Genomic DNA, 20,578 nt, shown 5'->3' with positions numbered 1-20,578 from the left:
CCTCCTGGGGAGGGCGGCTGCCGTGGCCGCCAAACCAGGCCGTGGAGCCGGCACACGGGGCAGGTGGCTTCTCCCCAGGTAGTGGTCAGCATCGGCTGGCACGGCGGCGCTGGCGTGGGTGCGTGGAGCAGCCTTCTGTGCACGGGCCGAGCGCGGCTGTGCGGGGTCCTGCCAGCCACCTCTCTGGCCTTCCGTTTCTGGCGCCGACAGCGGCCATGGCATCTGAGCTGCCGGCTTTTAATCTGTCTGCCTCAGCCACACGCCTGTGTGCACCCGCGGGAGGTGACAGCTCCCCTGCCGCTCTGCTCCGTGGCTGTCGATCCTGCATCCTGGAACTGCCTGGGTTCCAGCGAGCCGCACGGAGCGCGTGAGGTGTGCACTTGCCCTGTAGGTCTGTGCACACGCGTGTGCACTTGTTGGAGGAGAGGGTGAGTGTGTCCCACCCCGAATGTGCTCAGGAGACCCAGGTTTGGTGTGGGCGAGCGCCAGCTTGCCTCCCCAGGGCCCGCACCAGGAGCTGGCCTCCTGCTGGGCCTTGTGCCGGGCGGGGTGCACCCAGGCCGGAGGCGGGCTGCGGCAGTGCTCCCATGGGGCATCTACAGGACCCCTGTGGCAGCCAAGGGGGCGTGTGACCAAGTGGCAGGACCAGTGTGCGAGCCCCCGTGGAGTGTGGGGCATCCTAGCCACACCTGTCACCGCGCCCCTCCCGAGGCACGTGTGTGCACACCTGCTCGTGCCTGCGCACCCTGGCACATGCCCGCAGGCACACCCAGCCCAGCTTGACCTCCTCTTCCGTCAGTGCTCTGGCCCCGCGGAGCAGGGCTGAGTGCGGTGTGCACGGGCAATGGTCGTGCACGGTGCGCGGTCTCCCGTCGCGTGTGGCAGCAGTTGTCCGCTCTCCTGGCTGTGCCCCACCGTGGCCTGCGGCAGGACCTCTGGCTGTTCCTAGTGTGGCTGGGCAAGATCCCCTTGCCCCGCAGGCCTGCCAGCACGCACGTCCCCGTGCCCAGCCTCCCTGTGGGTGCTGGGCGGCCGGGCCCCCGCGTCTCGGCTCCAGCCTTGCTGTCCCGGAGGGCTGGGAGGAGGGGGCTGTGGCGGTGGCCCACGTGTGGTCCTGCGAATCGTGAGTGGTGGTGGACATACCGCTGGCCTCAGGGAGGGTCTGTCCCCGTTGGCAAAGGTGGTCTGAACTTGGAGGTGTGGGGAGAGCGGGCCCTGAAGCTTCTGGCACCGAGCCCGCCCAGCCAGCTTCGCTGTGGCTCCTGCCGACACAGAGGCCACACAGTCTGTGGGTCCAGCCTCAGGGCACTGTCACCTGCGTGCAGCTCCCCTGCCCCAGGGGCAAGCACCCAGTGGTGCCCGCACCGCGACAGGGCGGCCCTACGTGGAGTCTGTGGTCTGGTGGGAGCTGCACGTGCCCTGCTGTGGCTGCACGTGCCTGGATCCAGTGGGCGAGCAAGGCGGCCTCCGGGGTCAGGGGCCATGGGCAGCTCAGCCCCGAAAGCATCCCTGTGGGGCACAGCACATCTGGGGGGCTCTCGGTGTGGCCAGGCAGCAGAACCCTGAGCAGGGCCTGACCCAGGAGTCCCCGGGACTGAGGTCGGGAAACTGAGGCACTGCTAGTGGCAGGGGCTGGACAGCCGCCTGGGGTTTGCCCAGGTGGGGGCAGGCGGGAAGCAGGGAGCCCAGGTGTTCCTGAGCCAGGGCCAGGGCCAGGGCCCACCTTCCAGGGAGGTCTAGAGGACGCCAGGCCTGGGCGGGCCCTCCCCTGCAGGGCTCACAGCCGCGTGGCTGCCATCGGCCCCTTGTGTGTTACGTGTGGCCGCAGTCACCACCACGCGCCCAGTGTGTTGGCCTGGCCTGGCAGGAGCAGGCGGCCCTGTGTTTTATTGTCTTTTGCTCAAAGTGGGCGCTTTAGCCTTGGGAAAGTGCGGTACTGCGCTGGCCACGGTGCCCGTGAGGCTTCCTGCCTCAGAGAGCCTAAGCCTGGGTCCGGGTGGGAGCCTGCCAGGCCCTCTCCTGGCCGCCAGCGTAGGGTCCTGGTGGTTCTGCCTGAACTGTCCCAGCTGGGAGCGAGTTCCCGTCGGCAGGCAGTCGCGGGGGGCGGTGTTTGGGTCGGGGCTGTGGGTGGGGGACGTGAGTTGCCTGCCCGCCCGTCACTGAGGCGGCAGAGGTCTGCCTTGTTGGCAGGGTCTGGTTTCTGGGGCAAATGTCTTCTGTTCATAGGACTGCTGGTGGTGGGCTTCTGCCCCAGCAGGGAGATGGTGACTTCAGGAGTGGAGGGGCCTTTGTTAGCTTTGTCTAGGCGCCAGGTCCTGGGACTGTGGCCCCATTCCTGCCGCCTGGCAGCAGCTCCGGGAGCCCTCGTGACCTGATGGAGCAGGCCGCATGGCAGTAGCTCCTTTGCCGGCTTCAAGAAGCTGATGGCAAGCTGGCGCACTCACCCTCCTGGCATGGGGCCTGCACACCGTAAGGGACGTGCGTTCTGGCCCACATGGTGGGCGTGCAGATAGGAGTGTGCCTGCAAACCCAGGAGCCCTTCCATATTAGAGGGCCAGCCAGGCCTCCTGGCCACTGGGCCTTCCCAGCCTGCGTGCACACTGGGCCCCTAGATGTCGCCTCTAGAGAGGAAGAGTGTGGACGTGGAGGAGGCCCGCAGTGGCCTGAGCGTCGCCCCTGGGAGGTGTGTGGCTCCGACCTTGCCCACACCTCCTGCCCCTCGGCTCAGTCCTCTGCTGACCCCGCGCCTGTTGTCCCCGCCAGCCCCTAGCCAGGACCTCCAGAAACTCCTCACTCTCAGTGGACCTGGCCTTGTTCCTTTCTGTTTGGCACAGCCTGTGTGTTTGAACAGAAATAAACCAAGGTGGGGGTCCCTGGGGGCACGGACGAGGCTGCCAGAGTACCACTTGGTGGCGGGAGCAGCCGGGGCTGTCTGGGCTCTGCGGCCTCCTGTGCCTCCATCCCCGGCTCAGCAGCAGGCAGCAGGCAGGGCACGTGCACGTGGGGCGGACACCCGGCGGGCCGTGTCCAGACGCCCTGCAGAGGGAGGCCTCCGGGCCGCCTCTGTCCTTCCTAGGTGCGAGGGCTTGGGACTCTCTGGGGTTGACTCCTGCTCTGCCCTCGCCGGCCCGCCCTGCGCCCTGCACCCTGCTGCTCCTCTCTGGCGTCCTGTGGGTTGGCTTCTGCCTGTCTGCCCCCTCCTGTGGCTTTTCCTTGGCATATCTATTGGCCAGTGTCGGGCACGGCGCTGGTGTCTGGTTCTAATAGGCTCCGAATGCTCCTCTGGCCTCACTGTTAGGCACACGGTGGAAGGCCCCTCCAGTCCTAGGTGGCTCGGGGTTTTTGGTTTATTTATTTTTGTGAAACTGGGGATGGAACCCAGGGGTGTTCTACCTCCAAGCTATATCCCAGCCCTTTTTTTGTTCTTAATTTTGAAACAGGGTCTCACTAAGTTGCAGAGGGCCTCACTTAAGAAGCTGAGGCTGGCCATGAACCTGGGATCCTCCTGTCTCAGCCTCCCAAATGCTGGGATTATAAGCGTGCACCACCACGCCCAGATCTTTTTCCTTTCTTTTTTTGTGGTTCTGGGGATTGGACCTGGGGGCATTCTACCTCCAAGTTACACCCTCGCCCTATTTCATATTCTTTATCTGTAAACAGGGTCTCATTAAGTTGTGGAGGCCTCGCTAAGTAGCTGAGGCTGTTCGCGAACCACAGTCCTTTTGTCTTAGCCTCCCAAGCACTGGATGACAGGTGTGCGCCCAGCACAATCTCTGTTTTTAAACAGGGTCTAACCTGCGATCCTCCTGTCCGAGCCTCGCGAGTGCTGAGATGACAGGTGCGCACCGTGACGCTCCGTGCTGAGGATTCAGTGTTGGGCGGCGTGAGTTTATGTGGACTTACATGTGCAGCCCTGGGGATAAGGTCTGGCCCCAGACCACCCTTCTGCCTGGGCTCACGGTGCCTGCCTGAGGACTTCCACAGGAGACGGGCCTGTCATTGGCTCTGCGTCCTTGACTGTTGGTGACAGGGGTCCCATTCACTCATCTACTCAGACAGTATGGCGGATCATAAGGCAAGCTCAGCAACTAACCCCCTTCTTGACAACCCGTGCAGCGGGCCCTGTCCTTTAGTGTGAAGGAAAGGGAGAAGGTCGGTAAGCCGCCAGGGCCAGAGCCTTTCCAGAGTGGGCGCGTCCTGGGCCCCTGGGTTTCTCTGACGAGCTCGCGCATCCCGGGGCAGGGCAGAGCCGCCGGCCGGCCCCCAGTGCCAGGTGTAATTGAGGGCACTGAGGCACAGGGCGGCTGAGTCTCCCGCGGCGAGGCTGTCTGCGGTGGGGCCGTCGCGTCTCGGAGCCGTTCCCTGAGCAGTTGGCATAGCTAGCTCCCTGACCACTTTGCTCCCGGGCCGACGGAGCTGCCAAGGGCTCGGGAAGCCCGCCCTGGGCCCGGCGCATCCTGCTGGGGGCGTGCAGCGCAGGGAGGAGCCAAGGCGCCGCCAGGCACTGTCTGCAGGGCATATTGATGTGCCCGCCACCTGGTGCCCTGGAGGCCGCTGGCACTTGGGCCCTCGCGGGCTTTCTCCTTGTCTCCACTGTCGTGATGATAGCGCGCTAAGCGGCCAGGGGCCGTCCACCAGGCCCACGCACACTGTAAAGGGAGCTTGCGCCCTCGGGCACGGTGGCCGCGCTGACGTTTCCAGAGCGCTCCTGGGTGGGCTCCGCTCTTGGGCGCTCGCCTGGCAGGGTGAGGCCACGGGCTTCCCAGGAGCCTCATGAGCGCTGACGCTGTCAGGATGTTGCACGATGCCTCAAGCTCCCACCCCCGATGCCAGGCCGCCCTGGGGACCAGACAAGGTGGCCCAGGCAGAGCGTGCCTGGGGAGGACCCTGGTCCTGAGCCTTGGGCCTCGTTCATGGCCTTGTGACCATGGAGTGCGCCTGCCCCTCCGAGGGCTCGGGCTCTTCAGGTGCCAGCAAAGGAGGCAGCATGGCACCTCCTGTGTGGCCACGGCCCCTGACCTCCTGTGTGGAAAGGCAGAGACGGCCAAGCGTAGGCCTGGCCTGTGGGCCAGGCGCCCATGTGCTTCCCGAGGGTGCGGGGCCGCTGAGCCCGATCGTGACGGGCAGCTTGCAGGGGCGCCCCAGAGCAGCAGGAGAGCTGCGCCACCACACCTCCCTAGCCAGAGCGCCTCGCAGCACCCTCGGGTGGGGACGCTGCGCCTGCAGTTGGCGGGCCCAAGCAGAGGGCGGCGGCTGCTGTCGCTGTCCTGACTAATGGTTCCTGAGCGGGTCCCTGCTCCCCACCACGCTCTGTGTCCTCTTCCTGACACACTCATTTAATTTTTAACTCACAAGGCATTCGCTTATTTATTTTCATTGTTCTTGATAATAATTCTAAGCCATTAGAGGGGAAAATTATATTCAAAAATGCTGTTTCACACTTTATTTGTTTGATGATTTAGAGCGATAGAAAATAGCACATTTGCTGGCTTTTATAGTCTGATAATTATTCACATCCATCAGGCCATTCCAGGGGACTAAACAAAACACCAAGAAAATTGCACTATTAATAGCACCTTCTGTGGCGGGCAGGAAGCTCTCCCAGCCCTGCGGCGGTGGATCCTGCGCCGGGCCGTGCGGCGGCCTCTGGGGAGCCGGCCCTGCCCTCCTCGTTGCCCAGGTCCGGCCGGCAGCAGGGGCCGTCTCCCTGGCCTCTGGCCTCTGAGGCCAGAAGAATCGGGGACATTGTGGTGCAGAAGCCGAGGGCTGGTCTTTGGCATTTCCCAGGTGCTCCACGCAGCTCGGCCTCGCTGGAGCGGCCCTCTTCTTCTCACCCAGCTGCAGGTGTGTGGGTTCTAGCCTTGCCTTTTCAGGGCCATATTCCGTATCTACCATAGCTCAGGGTGGAAGGGTGGCGAGTCCGAGGCAGCCCACCTTTCCCTGGCCACCCAGCCCGGGGCTCCCAGGCTCAGGATGCCACTTCCTTCTGGAACCTTCTGGAGCACTTCCTGGGGCCACATTGGGTTTCTCAGCTATGGGTGAGTCCTCCATCTCAGGTCCCCAGCAACCACTTCTGGACCTGTCTCTCTCCTGGGGTCCATGTGCCTCGCGCCCGGCAGCTTAGCAATCTAAGAACATTTGACCTGGTGGAAGCCTGGGACGCTGCGCCGCGACCTTGGACTCAGAGCGACAGAGCTGTCCCGTTGAGCTGCAGGCCTGGGCAGGCCACCTGGAAATGCCGGAGAGGCAAGAAATGGAGTTCTTCACCCGCTCCCAATTCAGTCTTCCAGAAATCCTCCATACAGGCACTGGGAAGGCAGGGAGGGGAAACTGGAGGGCTTTGCAATAGGGAGATGGCCTTGGGCCTGGCGCCCGCTGGGAGTCCCAGCACCTGGGCAGCTGAGATGGGAGGATCGCAGGCTCCAGGACACTGCAGGCCACTTAGCAAGTGTACAGGGACGAGGATGTAGCTCAGAGGTCGAATGTCCTGGAGTCCGACCCTCAGCACTAAAAGCGTAAAACACGCAGAGGGCTGGTCACCAGGGAGGGCGCCTTCTGGAGGGCAGCCCCAGGCCGCGTGGTGGTGACTCGAGCCCAGCGCTGCTCCCTGGCGGCAGATGGACGCTCCGCTGCCGTGGGCGGGCGGGCGGGCGACACCCTCCACGCAGTGGCCGCCCTTCCCTTTACACCAGAGCTAAACACGTACGTGTGCCATCCTGGCAGAGTGGCGGTGCAGAGAACCACCCGTCCACGCTCTGGGTCCGGGCGGGGTGGCCTGTGAGGCTCTGCTCTCCAGGGTCACCCGTGGGAATGGTGCTCTGCTCTGTCAGCGTGGGTGTGCCTCCCTCCTCGGGCGGCCACCGGCACGTCCTCCATGCTCCCGGGCCTGGAAGCAGAGGCTGGCTGGGCGTCTCAGTCCCCCGAGGCCGTGGCGGGTTGGTCCGGGGGGTGGTGGGAGGCGCAGATGCACCTGGCCTTGCCGGCGTGCCCAGGCCTGGCGTCCGGGCTGTGTGGCTGCCCGCTTCCCGTCCGGGAGCCCCTCTGCCCTCCCCAGGGGCTGCGCTTCTGAACACTCCGCTGCACCCCGTAGCCTGTGCTTCCCGATAACGGAGGAGCCACGTTCCAACGTATTAAACTTCTAACATCCGCCAGATTCAATTAATCTTATCTTTATAACTCCCAATTACAGGCGGTAATTAAGTGAGAGCAGCATTGTGGACGGGATAGTGCATTAATCACCACAGCGGCGGAGCCATAAATTAGCTCCTTCCTGGCCGCCAGCATCTCCCAGAAGGCCGGGAGCAGCTCACTTCCCTGTCGGGCCCACCAAGGTGCTTGCCATCGGGATTAACTTTATCATCTTATGTGAGAGATAAGAGGCCATTTTAGAAAGAATGGCCTCATCTCTGTGTGGACAATGGAACTTTCTGGAAGAACCATGGAGTTCAAGGTGCCTGAGTTGCTTTAGGCAGGGGCCCAGGCGTGCGCCCGGAAATCGATTACTGCATTCTATCTAGAATGGGGGCCCACGCCGGCCGGCCGCCTTATCTCCTAATGTGCCCCTTTCTTTCATCTGGAAAGCACCCAGACTCCTGGTCGGCCTGGCTGATGGCAGCTGGAGGCTGCAGTCTCCACTGGCCTTCCCTGTGTCTCGCGTCTTGCATCCCGAGGGTGTAGGGACAGGCCCCACGCCCAGATGTTGGCGTCACAGCTCCGCAGCGGGAGCTCGTGCTCGGCACCGCGGTGTCCCTGGCCCGCACCCGGGTTTGCGGGCCTGGCTGCTTCACCCGTCGGCCCCTGGGCAACCGCACTGCAGCCCACACCCACAGCCTCAGCAGCGTGACACTCCCACTGCGTCTGTTTGCAAACTTTCCCCTGACATCTTGCTTATTGATGATATAGCCTCAGGAATCTTTGACACGTGAAATGTGTAAAAATAAACCCACGGAGTGGGTGATGAGTCTCTCCTGCTCTGGGCTGGGTGGGAGATGGTGCAGGCTGGCTGGCGAGCAGGTGGGACCGAGCTCCTTGGGTTCGAGACTCTGTCCCCAACACGCACGCACGCACGCACGCACGCACGCACTGCAGTTCCGACCCGGCGCTTCGTGTCCTCTGTGGCCAGCGGGGCCTGTTTCTGAGCCCACACTTCCTGCTGGACACCCCGCCCCGCCCCGCCGCCCCAGCGCTGCTCAGGACCTTGCCTCTGACGTGCCTCCCTTCTCTCGCAGGTACGCCATTCCGCCAGAGCACGGCAAGCGCCTGGAGCGGCTGGCCATCGGTAGGTGTCTGCCCTGGGAGTGGGGGGCCGTGGCCACCCTGGGGACGGGCTGCCTGTGTGTGGGCTTGGGCCTGGGGAGGTGATGTGCTCCAGGGTATACACACACACACAGCTGGCCTGGCTCTAGATCCCTGGGTGCTGCTGTCTGTGTTCTTGAGTGGCTGCTGTTGGCTCTTCACCCTGTGCGGGCCGGGCCTGGCTGCGGCTGCAGGAGGCCCTCGCTGGCCTCTTACACTGAGGGATTTGTCCACGTAGCCCTTGGGTGCTCAGGTTGTGTGATATCAGAGAGCCAGACACACCGGCCGGGGCCCACCACGGACTCCGACCAGCCCGCAGCAGCGCCCCATCATGGCGCCTGCTCTCCTGGTCCCAGCAGAAGTTTTCCGATACCATGTGGCCCCTAGGTGCCGGAGACATCAGTCTTGCGCCATCTGCTCGGGCTGCCGGAGCACCCTGATTGGCTCCTCAGCAACGGCAGAAAGGCAGCACTCGCAGCTCCAGCGGGCGTGGGTCTGGGGTGGCCTGCCCAGCCATGGTTGAGCTGTGTGGCCTCATGGCGCAGGTGCTCTCTCCAGCCTGTCCCGGATCCCAAGGCGGCTTCTCCCTTCAGGGCTGCCTGCTCCCGTGCCAGTCAGTTGGACACCCTCAGTGCCACATGGTGAGAGCCTGTGGTGCTGGGAGGCGGCCCCAGCCTTGCCTGGGAGTCCTTTGGCCCCTGGCGCGTGGCGGCTGTCCTCTGTCCCCATGGCCTTTCACCAAAGGATGCCTGCACAGTTCTCGGCCCCACACGGCCTGGGACCTTGGAGAGGGAATGGCCTGCCTTTCTGGACACGTAGCACGTCATCGTGGAGGCCACACAGGCTGCCACCTGCCGTGGGCACCTCCTGAGCCCGATGGTGAGCTGCAGTGGACGGAAGGCAACCCGGCTTCTCGGGCAGCGGCTAGGATGCCGTCATCCGAGCCCTGCTTAGGGACGTGGGTCTGATGTGAGGCAGGCTAGCCCTGTCACGGCAACCTGCCGTTCCCGTAGCAGTCTGCAGGTGTAGCCCATGCCAAAGTCTCCTCTATTTCTGTGGTAACCACACTCAAAATAACAGACACGTTAAAATAATCTCCCCCGGCAATAAAAAAATGAAAACTTTTAACTAGAAATGCACGTGAGAAATGTCTTCCGAGTGCACTCACTCGTAGGGCATTGTTCCCAAAGGATACAAGCTCTCCTTACAGGCTCCGGGCGCAGGCAGGGCTGGTTCCTCCTGGCCGCTCAGGGAGGGCCTCTTCCCGTTGCTGGAGACGCCGCAGCCTCGGCTGGACACTTCTCCATCCTCGAGCCAGAAGCACATTGTCTCCCAGTCTCCGTCTGCCTCTGAGCCTCTGCCCCCTCTCGTGAGGATCCGTGCCCAGGCCCTGCACGCAGCCCACCTGCAGAGTCCCCTCGGCTCTGGGCCTGGGGCGCGGCTAGCTGGCAGCGCTGGGAGAAGCCTGGCCTCGGCCACAGCTTCTGTCCACTCAGCGAGGCCTTGCTCTAGCCACGGCCTGTCTTCTCACCCAGCTTGCATCTCTGTTAGAAAACCGAAGCGGAGCCTTGTAATCCAGTGCTTGAGAGGCTGAGACAGGATCGCAGGCTTGCGGCCAACCTCAGATACCTCGTCAGGGCTCCGCAACTTAGACCCTGTTTCAAAATAAAGGGTAAAAATAGGGCTGGGGATGGAGCTTAGAGGTAGAATACCCCTGGCTTCAATCTCTAATACCACAAAAAAAGAAAGAAACGAAAAGAAAGGTTGACCCCAGACCAGTGGAGACCCAGAGCTGGGGCCTCCAGGGGCCACTGTTGGGACGCCCCTCCGCGCTCTCGCGGCCAGCAGCAGCCCGCCGCCTCGGTGTGCTGGGGCCGGGGAGGCAGGATGGGAAGAGCGGGACGCACGCCAGGGGAGACTGTGGCTTCCTGTGAGGTCTTGAGAAGCAGTTGAGCGGGTCAGTCCTGGCGGGGAGGGCGGGGCCTAGGAGCTGCCTGGCGCCTCCTCCCCAGGCTGGCTTCCGGCCCCCGCGGCACAGACCCATTGCTGAGATGGGCAGAGGGGCTGCAGTTAGCATGGAGAATGAATAGCTGCGCTGCCAGGAGAGCCGCGGGCCGCCGAGAGGGCCTAATGTGCTGGCGCATTATTGGTGCTAATCACTTAAAACGCGCGTCTTTATTAGAGCTTTAATGAGCGCCACTTAAACCGCGCATTAAAAAGAGGAGCCGTGGTGGCGCCCGGCCGCGGCAGGCAGTCATAATTCTAATTGAAATGCTTTTAGCGCGGAGGAGAGGTGCAGGACTCGTCCTTCGAGCCTCGCCAGGGCCTCGCCATTGTCTCCCCCGGGCGCCTCCAGCAGGCACCCGGGAGGCCGAGATGGGAGGGCCAGGTCCTGGCCTGGAGCCCGCTCTGGGGGCGGCCCGATGCCCCCGCCCCCGCCCGCCCTTTGATAATCTGCCCGGCAGCCTGGGTTCCCTGGCGGTGGCAGGGACGGGGCACAGCGGCGTGGGTGGGTGGGCCGGGCCTGCAAAGTGAGCAGCCAGCTTGGGAAGCGGGCATCGCCACGGGACCCTCCAGCTCATGCTCCACGCGCCGCCAGGGCTGGCTTCCTGCCGCTCAGCAGGCGTCAGGAGGTGGACTGCACCCCGCCCGGTGGGTGGACGTGGCAGGACTCCTGTCCGGGTCCTGACACTCGCTGTTCCTGAGCTGGCAGGTCATACATCTGTGACGTGACCCTGAGCCAACGAGTGGTCTGACGGCCGGCGGGGGCCTGTGCTTGGGAACGTGTGGGGGTCCGTGGTTGCTCAGAAGACAGAGAGAGTCCTGGCACCCGGGTGCAGGCGCCGCCGTCTGCCTGCCTGCTGAGCGAGTGGAGGCTGGGTGCTGCCGGCTGGGGTGGGCGCCGAGTCGCCTTGCCCGTGTGGCCCCAGGTGGCGGGCCATGAGGATGTGGTGGGGCAGGAGGCTGCTCGGAGCCCACTGCGCTGGGGCTGGCTGGTCCTGAGCGCAGCTCTCTGGGGTTGGGGGAGGGCAGCCCCACCTGGCCCTCCCAGGCTGCACTGCACCCTCGGGGTGTGCAGTGGGCTGGTCCAAGAGGCCGGGCCGCACCCACCTGTTGTGGAGATGTGGGGGGGGGTGCTCAACCGCGGTGGCCTGGCCCATGCCGCCCGCTCACCCATCTGTCTCTCCTGCCCTAGGCTTCTTTCCCGGGAGCTCACAGGGCTGCGACGCCTTCCTCCGGCACAAGATGACCCTCATCTCGCCCATCATCCTGAAGAAGTACGGGATCCCCTTCAGCCGGGTGCGTGTGGGCCGGGGGCGGGCTCAGGGCCCTGGGGACAGGCTGCTTGGCCCCAGACGGTTCTGGACGGTGCCCCAAAGGTGGCCTCAACTTCCCAGAGGCAGGAGCTTGGCTGGGTGGGGTTTGGCTGGCCCTTTCTCCCTTCCCCTCCAAGCCAACCCCTGGCGTTCTCGGCAGGGGGCATACTGGGCCGGGTACGCAGTGCCGCAGGGCCAGTTCCCGCTGCAGGAGCCCCGGGACCCAGGCCGGCTCCCGGCCCGTGGGCAGGAAACTGTGGGCTGGGTCCCCGGGTGGTTCAGGTGGCGGCTTGTGCCCAGAACCTCTGGGCCAGCGTAGGCAGAAGCTGGGAGGTGAACTGAAGGCCGGCGAGGCAGAGGCTAGGAGCCTGGGGAGCCTGGCGGTGAGGGTTCCCTGCAGAGCGATTTGTCAGGGGGAGGGAGCGTGCTGAGATGAGGCCCCTCACTCCCCCGTCCTTCCCGCTCTCTGCCAGTGTCGGCACTCGGAAATTGCTTTTGACATTTCAATCACAACCCTCGCGCTCGCGCTGTTCCTGTCAGGCTGACTCCTAGTCCGCGGGCGCAGCGGCAGCCCGTGTCCGTCTGGGAGCTGCAGGGTCCCGTTTCCTCCCTCCTCTGGTTGAAACTGTCGCTCACGGAAATGACAAGCACGACTCCCCCAGCTGACCCAGTGACGGCCTCCAGACACCTTCCTTCTGGGCCCTGGCTTCGCTCCCCGGGCCCGGGCCACCTCCAGCCCGTGGCTCCCTGCACTCCACTTACAAATCTTTGTAATGATATTTGCTTCTCCAATGAAACGCCGATCAATAGCAGAGCTTTTTAATAATTAACAGTGCTTGTTTCTGTAATCTGCCATGGGCTTCCTTGCCTATTCTGCAGGACACATGCGTACCCAGTTTCCTTCAGTCCTGGAGCGGGCCCCACTGTCTGCCCTCCGCCTCCGGCTGTCAGCTGGGTGCTGCAGAGTCCCGGCCAGGCCCCCAGGAGGCCCTGGCTAGGGGCTGTGAGCCCACAGGCCAGGTCTCCACCATGCGGATCACTCTGGGAGAGAGGGGGCGTCCAGCCGGTTAGAGGAAGAGTCAGAGTTGGCCAGGATGGCGCATGCTTATCATCCCAATACTTGGGAGGCTGAGACAGGAGGAGCGCAGGTTCAAGGCCAGCCCCAGCAACTTAGTGAGGCTCTCAGGAATTTAGTGAGACCCTGTTTCAAAATAAAATAATAAAATAGATCTTGGAGTGTAGTGCAGAGGTAAAATGCCCCGGGTTCAATCCCCAGTACCACAAAAATAAAATAAAAAGAGGAAGAGTCAGCAGGCCTTTAAAAAGCCCATTGGAGCCGGGCGTGGTGGCGCATGCTTGTCATCCCCGCGTTTGGGAGGCAGAGACAGGAGGATCGCGCAGGTTCGAAGCCAGCCGCGTGCGCTGGCTTAGGAGACCCTGTTTCCAAATAAAAAAATGTAAAAATAGGTCTGGGAGCGTAGCCTGTAGGTAGAAGAGCTTCCAGGAACCTCAGTACCACCAAAATAAATAAAAAATAATTAAATAAATAAATAAATAGCCCATTGGTCAGCACCAACGGGCCAAGAAAGCGAGGAGTTATACCTCACTTCCCCAACTGGCCTTCACGTGGACACAGCTTCACCAGCTGGTCACGTGGGGCCGAGCGAGGCACAGACGCGGGCGGGAGGACCCTGGCCGTGGACGGCGGTCACTGGGGCCCCGGGGACACCCGTGAGTTCTCCTGCCGCCTGCCCCGTCCCTCCGCGTGTAGCTGTCACTTGGACAGGAACTTCAAACATAACTCAATGCACTCTGGCTGTCCTTGATTGGAGCAATTAATTATTCGAAAAGACAAGTAGTGTTGTCAGGGCCGGCTCTCCAGGCTGCGGAAGCCTGGATTGACTGCTGATGCAGTGGCTCCGCGCCGCGCCTCGGCCCGTCTCCTGCACCTCCTCCAAGCCCGCCAGGAGTCTAGTTTTCCTTGGCTCCTGAAGTGAATCCAACGCTTTGATTTCTGCTCCTCTACCCGGGGGGATAAACTCACGTCAGCCGTCTGAGGACACCCACCGACTGGCAGTAGGAAGTGAAGACCCAGTAAGCGCTAGGAGAAGTCTGAACAGACGTTATGTGAAAGGGGATTGGGAGTGACCCAGAGGACTCGGCCTTCAGTGCTCACGAGACCAGGGAGAGACGCTGCGTGGTCAGGGGCGCAGCCAAACCCAGGCACCAGCCGGGCGCAGTGGCGCATGCCTGTCCTCCCGGTGCTGGGGAGGCTGACACGGGAGGATCACAGGTCTGCAGCCAGCCTCAGCGACCTAGCGAAGCCTTGATTCGAAGTGGGAGTAAACTAGGGCTGGAACGCCCCCGGGCCAGCCCGCGGTGCGCTAATAAGAAAGCAGGAGGCGCGCTTGCCTGTGAGGGGCAGCGGCGAGGGTGCTGCCGCTCTGGGCACCACCCGTGGGCGCGGACACCGAGCCGTGGCTGGCCCAGCGCCGGCTGCGCTCACTGCCTGCCCAGAGGGGAGGCCTGGCCTGGGCCGAGAGCCGCTTCAGCGAGCCCTGCTGCCGGCTCGTGCGGTGCGGAAGGACGGACAGCACCCCGAGGGTGACGCGTGCACGTCGATGGGGAAGGGGACGGACCCTGTCCCGGATGGAGCAGCGCTCTCCCCTTGGGCGCCCGGGGCCCCTGGCTGTGCCGGTGCTCTTGCCTGGCTCTGCAGGCCGTGTGGCCGGCTTCAGAGAGAGCCCTGCCCCAACCTTTGCCCGGGAGCTGGCCTGTGGGAGCAGGCCCCTGGCTCCATGCCAACACTCTGTGGACATGGGCCTTTTGAAGGGCTTCACGATGGGCCCAGCAGTCCACAGCAGAGTGATCAGGGGGGGACACCCTGCCCTGGAAGCAGGGTCCCCAGGGAGGACTGTGCCCAGCACTGGGAGGAGCTCCACCTCTCCTCAATGATGCCTCAGGCTCGGTGGCAGAGACGAGGGTCTGCTGGGCCATTGGAACTGATGTGGTCGTAGCTGGGGACACTGAGTCCCCCTGCATGCTGCGATGTTCCTTGGGTCGTGGTGACCGCTTCAGGACCACTTCCTGGGGTCCAGGGGAAGATCCACGCCCTGACGGTGACGAGCTGGGACCCCGGCCGGCATGCCAAGTGCGCACAGCTGCTGCTGCTGGGCCTGTTGCTCTGGGTGTCGCCCTTCCCCCGGCGCCCACCCACCTGAGCCACAGGGCTCCTCGAGGCCGAGGTGCCCCAGGCGGAGCCTGAGTGTGTGGGGAACGCGGCTGGAGCTCACGGCTCCGGGCCTGCTCTGGACGCGGGCTCCGTGTCTCCGCTGGCGGCACGGGCGCCTCCTTACCTGCCCGCTCTCCCCTCAGATCACGCAGGAGGCTGGGGAGTTCATGATCACCTTTCCCTATGGCTACCACGCAGGCTTCAACCACGGCTTCAACTGCGCCGAGTCCACCAACTTCGCCACGCTGCGCTGGATTGACTATGGCAAGGTGGCCACACAGGTAGGGAGGCGCCGCGCGTCTTCAGGCCTCGTGGTGGGGAGGCGGCTGTGCCTGGCCCGGGCCCCAGAACGCTCGTGGCCTGCAGGTGGGAGGGTCCAGGCAGGGCCCGCGTGGTGGCCAGGTCTCCAGCGTGTTCTGCTCCTGCGCCCCGGCATGGTGGCCTGATGGTCCTGGGCTTGGCCAGCCCGTGCCTGGCTGTCTTGGCTGCGCTCTCCCCGGCTGGCATCGCCTGCCCCCGGCCAGCCCCAGGTGGCCTGCAGCCCGGGCTGGGGAGTTTTCTTCTGGCTAGGTGATGGTCGCTTGTGAGTGCCGCTGGGCCACATCTGCTCTGCTGCTTCTCGCCAGCTTGCTCGCGGGCTTTTCCGTGGTGGCCCGGGGCAGTGTTGGGACCAGCCCTGCTCGTGGGGGCCCTGGGGTCATGGGAGACGAGGTGACCACCTGGATGGCGGCTCCCAGCGGCTGCTGTTCTTGGCCTTGCGAGACCCAGCCCAGTGCGAGTTCTGACTCCTCTGAGCTCTGCTCCCATCTGAGCGGTCTGTCGACAGCCAGAGGCCACGGGCTGCTGTGTCTGGCGGAGGAGGGGTGGCAGGAAGGGTGGCGGCACGGCGGGCGGGCTCTCCTGCAGGCGACTACCTGCTCCCAGGGCAGGGGCTGGCTCTGCCCCCAGGCCGGGCCTTCTGTCCTCGCCAGCATGAGGCGCCACCGTCCTCAGGCCAAGACCTCAAGGCTCCGTGTGGTGAGGAATGGCGCCGTGTGGACCCGGAATGGCACATGCCCGCGTGGGCCCGGCCTTTTGCTTATGTAGGCTTGTAGGTTTAGGTGTACTGGCTTAAACAAAATACTTTTTTTTTTGGCGATGCTGAGGATGGAACCCAGGGGCCTTCTACCTCCGAGCTACACCTCCAGACCTATTTTATATTTTATTTGGAAACAAGGTCTCATTAAGTTGCTGAGAGCCTCACTAAGTTGCTGAGGCTGGCTTCGAACTCGCGATTCTCCTGTCTCAGCCTCCCAAGCACTGGAATTACAAGCGTGCGCCACCACGCCCGGCTTCACAATTCATTCTTGCAGTGACTTTAGCTTTCTTTTTAACTTGGCTGCTGGGGAACTGAGCGCTTCGCAGGTGGCGGGGCGCTGGGCTGGAGGGGCCGCCCTTGCTTTTCTAGCCTCCCGCCGTCGTCTTTACCGTTGCGCTGTACCTTGTTTTGGTGTGGGCTTTTGTTTTTACCCCTGGTGGTGCCGGGGACGGAAGCCAGGGCTTGCTGTGTACAAGGCCGGTGGTGCGCGCCTGTGCGCCCCGGCGCGCGTTCTAATTGGAAAGGAAGGGGTGTCTGAGGAAGCCTGCAGACGCGCCCCAGGGCGCCAGTGCAGAGCTCCAGCAGGCTTGTCTTTGAAGACACCGAGCTTGGCTAAAAGAAGCTCTTACCTGGGTGCCGTGGTGCATGCCTGTCATCCAGTGCTTGGGAGGCTGAGACAGGAGGATTGCGGGTTTGCAGCCAGCCTCAGCTACTTAGTGAGACCCTGTTTCAAAAAAAAAAAAAAAAAAAAAAAAAAAAGCCGAAGCCAGGTGTAGTGGCGCACGCTTGTCATCCCAGCATTCTGGAGGCTGAGACCGGAGGATTCCAGTTCACGGACAGCCTCAGCTAGCGATGCCGTCTGCAACTTAGTGAGACCCTGTTTCAAAATAAAGAATAAAAAATAGGGCAGTGGGTGTAGCTTGGAGGTTGATGCCCCTGGGTTTATTCCCCAGACCCGCAAAAAATAAATAAATAAAATAAAATAACCCGGGCGTGGTGGCGCACGCTTGTAATCCCTGCGCTTGGGGCTTGGGAGGCGGAGACAGGAGGATTGCGCGGGTTTGAAGCCAGCCTCACTGGCTTAAGAGACCTGTTTCCAAATAAAATATAAAACAGGTCTGGGAGTGTTGCCCGGAGGTACAAGGGTTCCATCCCCAGTACCACCAAAAATAAAAATAAAATAAAGATATAAAAAAATAAGCTGGACATTGTGGCAGACGCTTGTCATCCTAGCATTCAGGAGGCTGAAACAGGAGGATCGCGTTTCGCGGCCAGCCTCAGCTACTTAGTGAGGTCCTCAGCAACTCATTGAGACCATATTTCAAAATAAAGAATAAAATAGGGCTGAGGTTGTCACTTGGCAGTAAAATGCCCCTGGGTTCCATCCCCAGTACTGCAAAAAGTAAAAATAAAAAAATAAGAAAAGGAGGTGGGCTGGGGGTGTAGTTCGGAGGTAGAACGCCCCCGGGTTCAGTCCTCAGTGCTAATAAATAGTGGATGAAGGCTGTCCTGCAGGCAGGACTCCCCCGATGTGGCCAGGTGTGGCGGCCACGCTGTGACCGGCACACGCGGGGAGGCCCGTCCACGCGGGATTGCGCTGCGAGCCCAGCCTGGCTCGTCCTGCGGCTGTCAGCCGAAGCCGCGCGCCGGGGGGACGGCCTAGATAATAAAGGCAATTTGGGGCTCAGCCGTGTGTTCACAGACCAGCGACTTTGGGAGGAGCCGCCTCCGTGGGCCTCCACGGTGCTCTGTTGGCGGCGGAGCGTGAAATTACAGAGTAAGTAGCCGCAGCGAGCGGAGACGGGCGCGGCGGAGCTCCTCGGCCCCGCGTGGCCAGGCCGCCAGCCGCCAGCGGGCCTCACGCCGGGAACGCGCCGACTGACGGGGAGCCCCAGCGCCCCGCCTTGGGCGGCGCGCACAGGCCGGGAGGCCCCAGGGCACTGGCGCTCTGTACTCTGTTTTCTTTCGGTGCTGGGGATTGGACCGGGGCCGCTGCCTCTCAGGTACTTCCTTAGCGCCCCTTCCTGTGGTGCGGGGATTAGACCCTGGAATTTTACTTCTGAGTTCCACCTCTAGCCGTATTTTACTTTTTGTTTTGAAACAGGCTCTCACTAAAGTGCTGAAGCTGGCTTTGAACCTTTGGCCCTCCCGAGAGCCGGGCAGCACTGGGATGACAGGTGTGCACCGCGGCACCCAGCTCCCACTCAGCTCTTTAAATTTTTTTTCTTGAGCCAGGCATTGTGAAACACGCTCGTAAATCCAGTACTGGGGAGCCTGAGATGGGGATCGCCGGTTCACGGCGGCCAGCTTTTAGCTTTCGCAATTTAGTGAGGCCCTCCACAACTTAGTGAGACCCTTTTTAAACAAAAGATTAGCTGGGCGTGGTGGCGCACGCTTGTCATCCCTGTGCTTGGGAGGCGGAGACAGGAGGATGGCGCAGGTTCTACGCCAGCTGCGCTGGCTTAGGAGACCCTGTTTCCAAATAAAAAGAAAGTATAAAATGGGCCTGGGAGTGCAGCCCGGAGGTAGAAGGATTTCCAGGAACCCCAGGACCACCAGAAAAAACAAAACAAAAGAGTAAATTAGGGCTGAGGGTGCAGCTCGGAGGTAGAATGCCCTGAGTTCCATCCCCAGGACCGCACTGCCGGAGCCAGCTGGCAAAGGAACGGTTCCGAAGAGAGGCGTGAGGATGAAGAATTCAAGTCTTAAGACTTTGATTCCAGGAATTTTTTAATTCTAACATGGGGGGGGGGTGCCAGCCTACTATCTCTACTGGCCGACCCCTGCTCCTGGGTCAATATTCTCTATTGGGCCCACTTAGAGGTATTTTTAGAGTTACAGGTCAATCGGTATCCTCGTGCTGTCACCACCAGAATACAATAGAGACCAATCCAAAGCCCACACATTGCAGTTGGTCAGTCAGCACCCTCCTGCCATCACCACCTGACTTCTCTCAGACCTTTTCCTTTGAACCTTCTATGACCCAAACCTTGTTGACTCTGGGTGAAGAACAGTCAGTGAGTAGAAATATTCTTTTAGGGGAAAACCTTAATGGCTTCCCATACCACACACGCACAATCCTTTTTTCTTGTTTTGAAACAGGGCCGTGCCAAGTTCCCTAAGGTCTCTAGGTTGCCAAGAGCCTCACCAAATTGCTAAGGCTGGCCTCAAACACTGGCCCCTCTTGCCCTAGCCTCCCGAGTCCTGGGATCACGGGTGTGCGCCTGCAGGCCTGGCTCTGCTCTGTGTCTTCGGGACTGTTTGATTTATTGGTTGTCTCACCTTCAGCTTCCCAGGATCCCGACGCCCATGCCCTTGTCTGTCTGTCCATCTGTTGTTTTTGTGCTGGCAGTACGGTGGAAGCTGCCGGCCGCTGGAGTGAGAGTCCCAGACTCACTCAGCTTCACGGCCAGCCTGCACAGTCCACCGGAGTCCAGCCTTGACCTGGCCAGGAGGACCGAGCAGGGCTGCGAGGTCCCAAGGGGATGAGGGATGGGGACATCCTTGAGACGGGGCGCAGGGGCCGGCCCCCAGCCAGCGGAAGTCAGGGAGGAGCTGTGCTGTCAGAGATGCGCCTGCACCCACTTGCTCGGCAGGGCGGTGGGGCCCCGAGGACGGCGTGCCGGGTGGAGAGCCAGGCACAGGCCCCTCGGTGCGCCTCTGTGGACGGGAGTGTCCAGGACGGGGTGGGTGCGTGCGTGCCGGGCTGCGAGGGCAGTGCTCAGGGTGGGCTTCTAGGGGCGGTGAGGGCAGGCTGACTTTGGGGGGGGGATATACCAGTCCGTTGGTATTCAGAAAATGACGGGATCAGGTGACTGCGTTTTTGTGCGTGTGCGGTACTAGGGTGGAACCCAGGGGCATTCTGCTCCATGCTACACCCCCAGCCCTATTTTATGCTTTATTTAGAAACAGGGTCTCATTTAGATGCAGAGGGCCTCACTAAGTTCCTAAGGCTGGCCGCCAACCTATAATCCTCCTGTCTCAGCCTCCCAAGAACTGGGATGACACGGGTGTGCTGTGCCTCCATGCCTGGCTGACATAGGTGACTTGTGAATTATATCTCAGTAAGCCTGTAAGAGTCCTGCTCATCATAATTTTAGATATACTGTTTGAAAACAATTATGCCGGGCATGGTGGCACACGCATGTAATCCTAGTACTTGGAGGCTAAGACAGGAGGAGCACAGGTTCAAAGCCAGCCTCTTGTTTAATGAGGTTCTCAGCAATGTAGCCCTTGTTTTCAAATAAAAAATCAAACAGGCCTGGGAGGTAGCTCGGGTAGAATGGCCAATCCCCAATAACCCCCAAAAGAGAAAAGCAAAATGCTCACAACTGTGGGTGGCCCCAGGGACGCCCCGCCCCGCCGGGCAGTCTCCTGGCTGGGTGTGCTGGCCCCTGGACGCACGCTCAAGTGGACAGGCTTTGCAGCAGGGTGGCTGATGGGATCAGAGGCGCTCCCGCTGGCTCGGGAGGGTGAAGTGTGCGCAGCCTCTTTGGGGCTGGACTTGACCTGGGCTCCCAAGGCCGCCCGGCGCGGTCGATTAGCTCGGCTCACAGCCCAGGCCCAGCGCAGCGGGTGTGCTGGCACAGCTCGTGCCCCGTGGGCAGGGCCCTTCCGGGAGCTGGGGACATGGCAGTGCCTGCATCACCACTCGCT

At 62.1% G+C, this 20,578-nt stretch overlaps 1 protein-coding gene across 1 annotated transcript in view; it reads left to right on the top strand.

Moving 5' to 3' along the window:
• KDM4B (lysine demethylase 4B) overlaps positions 1 to 20,578 on the top strand; it is a gene marked incomplete at both ends in the record, with an annotated part of 64,362 nt that overhangs the window by 12,005 nt on the left and 31,779 nt on the right. The window contains 3 exons of the mRNA XM_080712859.1: positions 8,229 to 8,278; positions 11,492 to 11,595; positions 14,988 to 15,125. Coding sequence (XP_080568985.1) covers positions 8,229 to 8,278; positions 11,492 to 11,595; positions 14,988 to 15,125 — 292 coding nt within the window. The remainder of the gene's footprint in view (positions 1 to 8,228; positions 8,279 to 11,491; positions 11,596 to 14,987; positions 15,126 to 20,578) is intronic.

The sequence above is a fragment of the Muscardinus avellanarius genome, assembly GCF_963383645.1.
Source record: "Muscardinus avellanarius genome assembly, chromosome: 16".
Taxonomy (NCBI): Eukaryota; Metazoa; Chordata; class Mammalia; order Rodentia; family Gliridae; genus Muscardinus; species Muscardinus avellanarius.
Note: the sequence above shows the minus strand (reverse complement) of the source record. Positions and strands in the feature narration are given on the sequence as shown.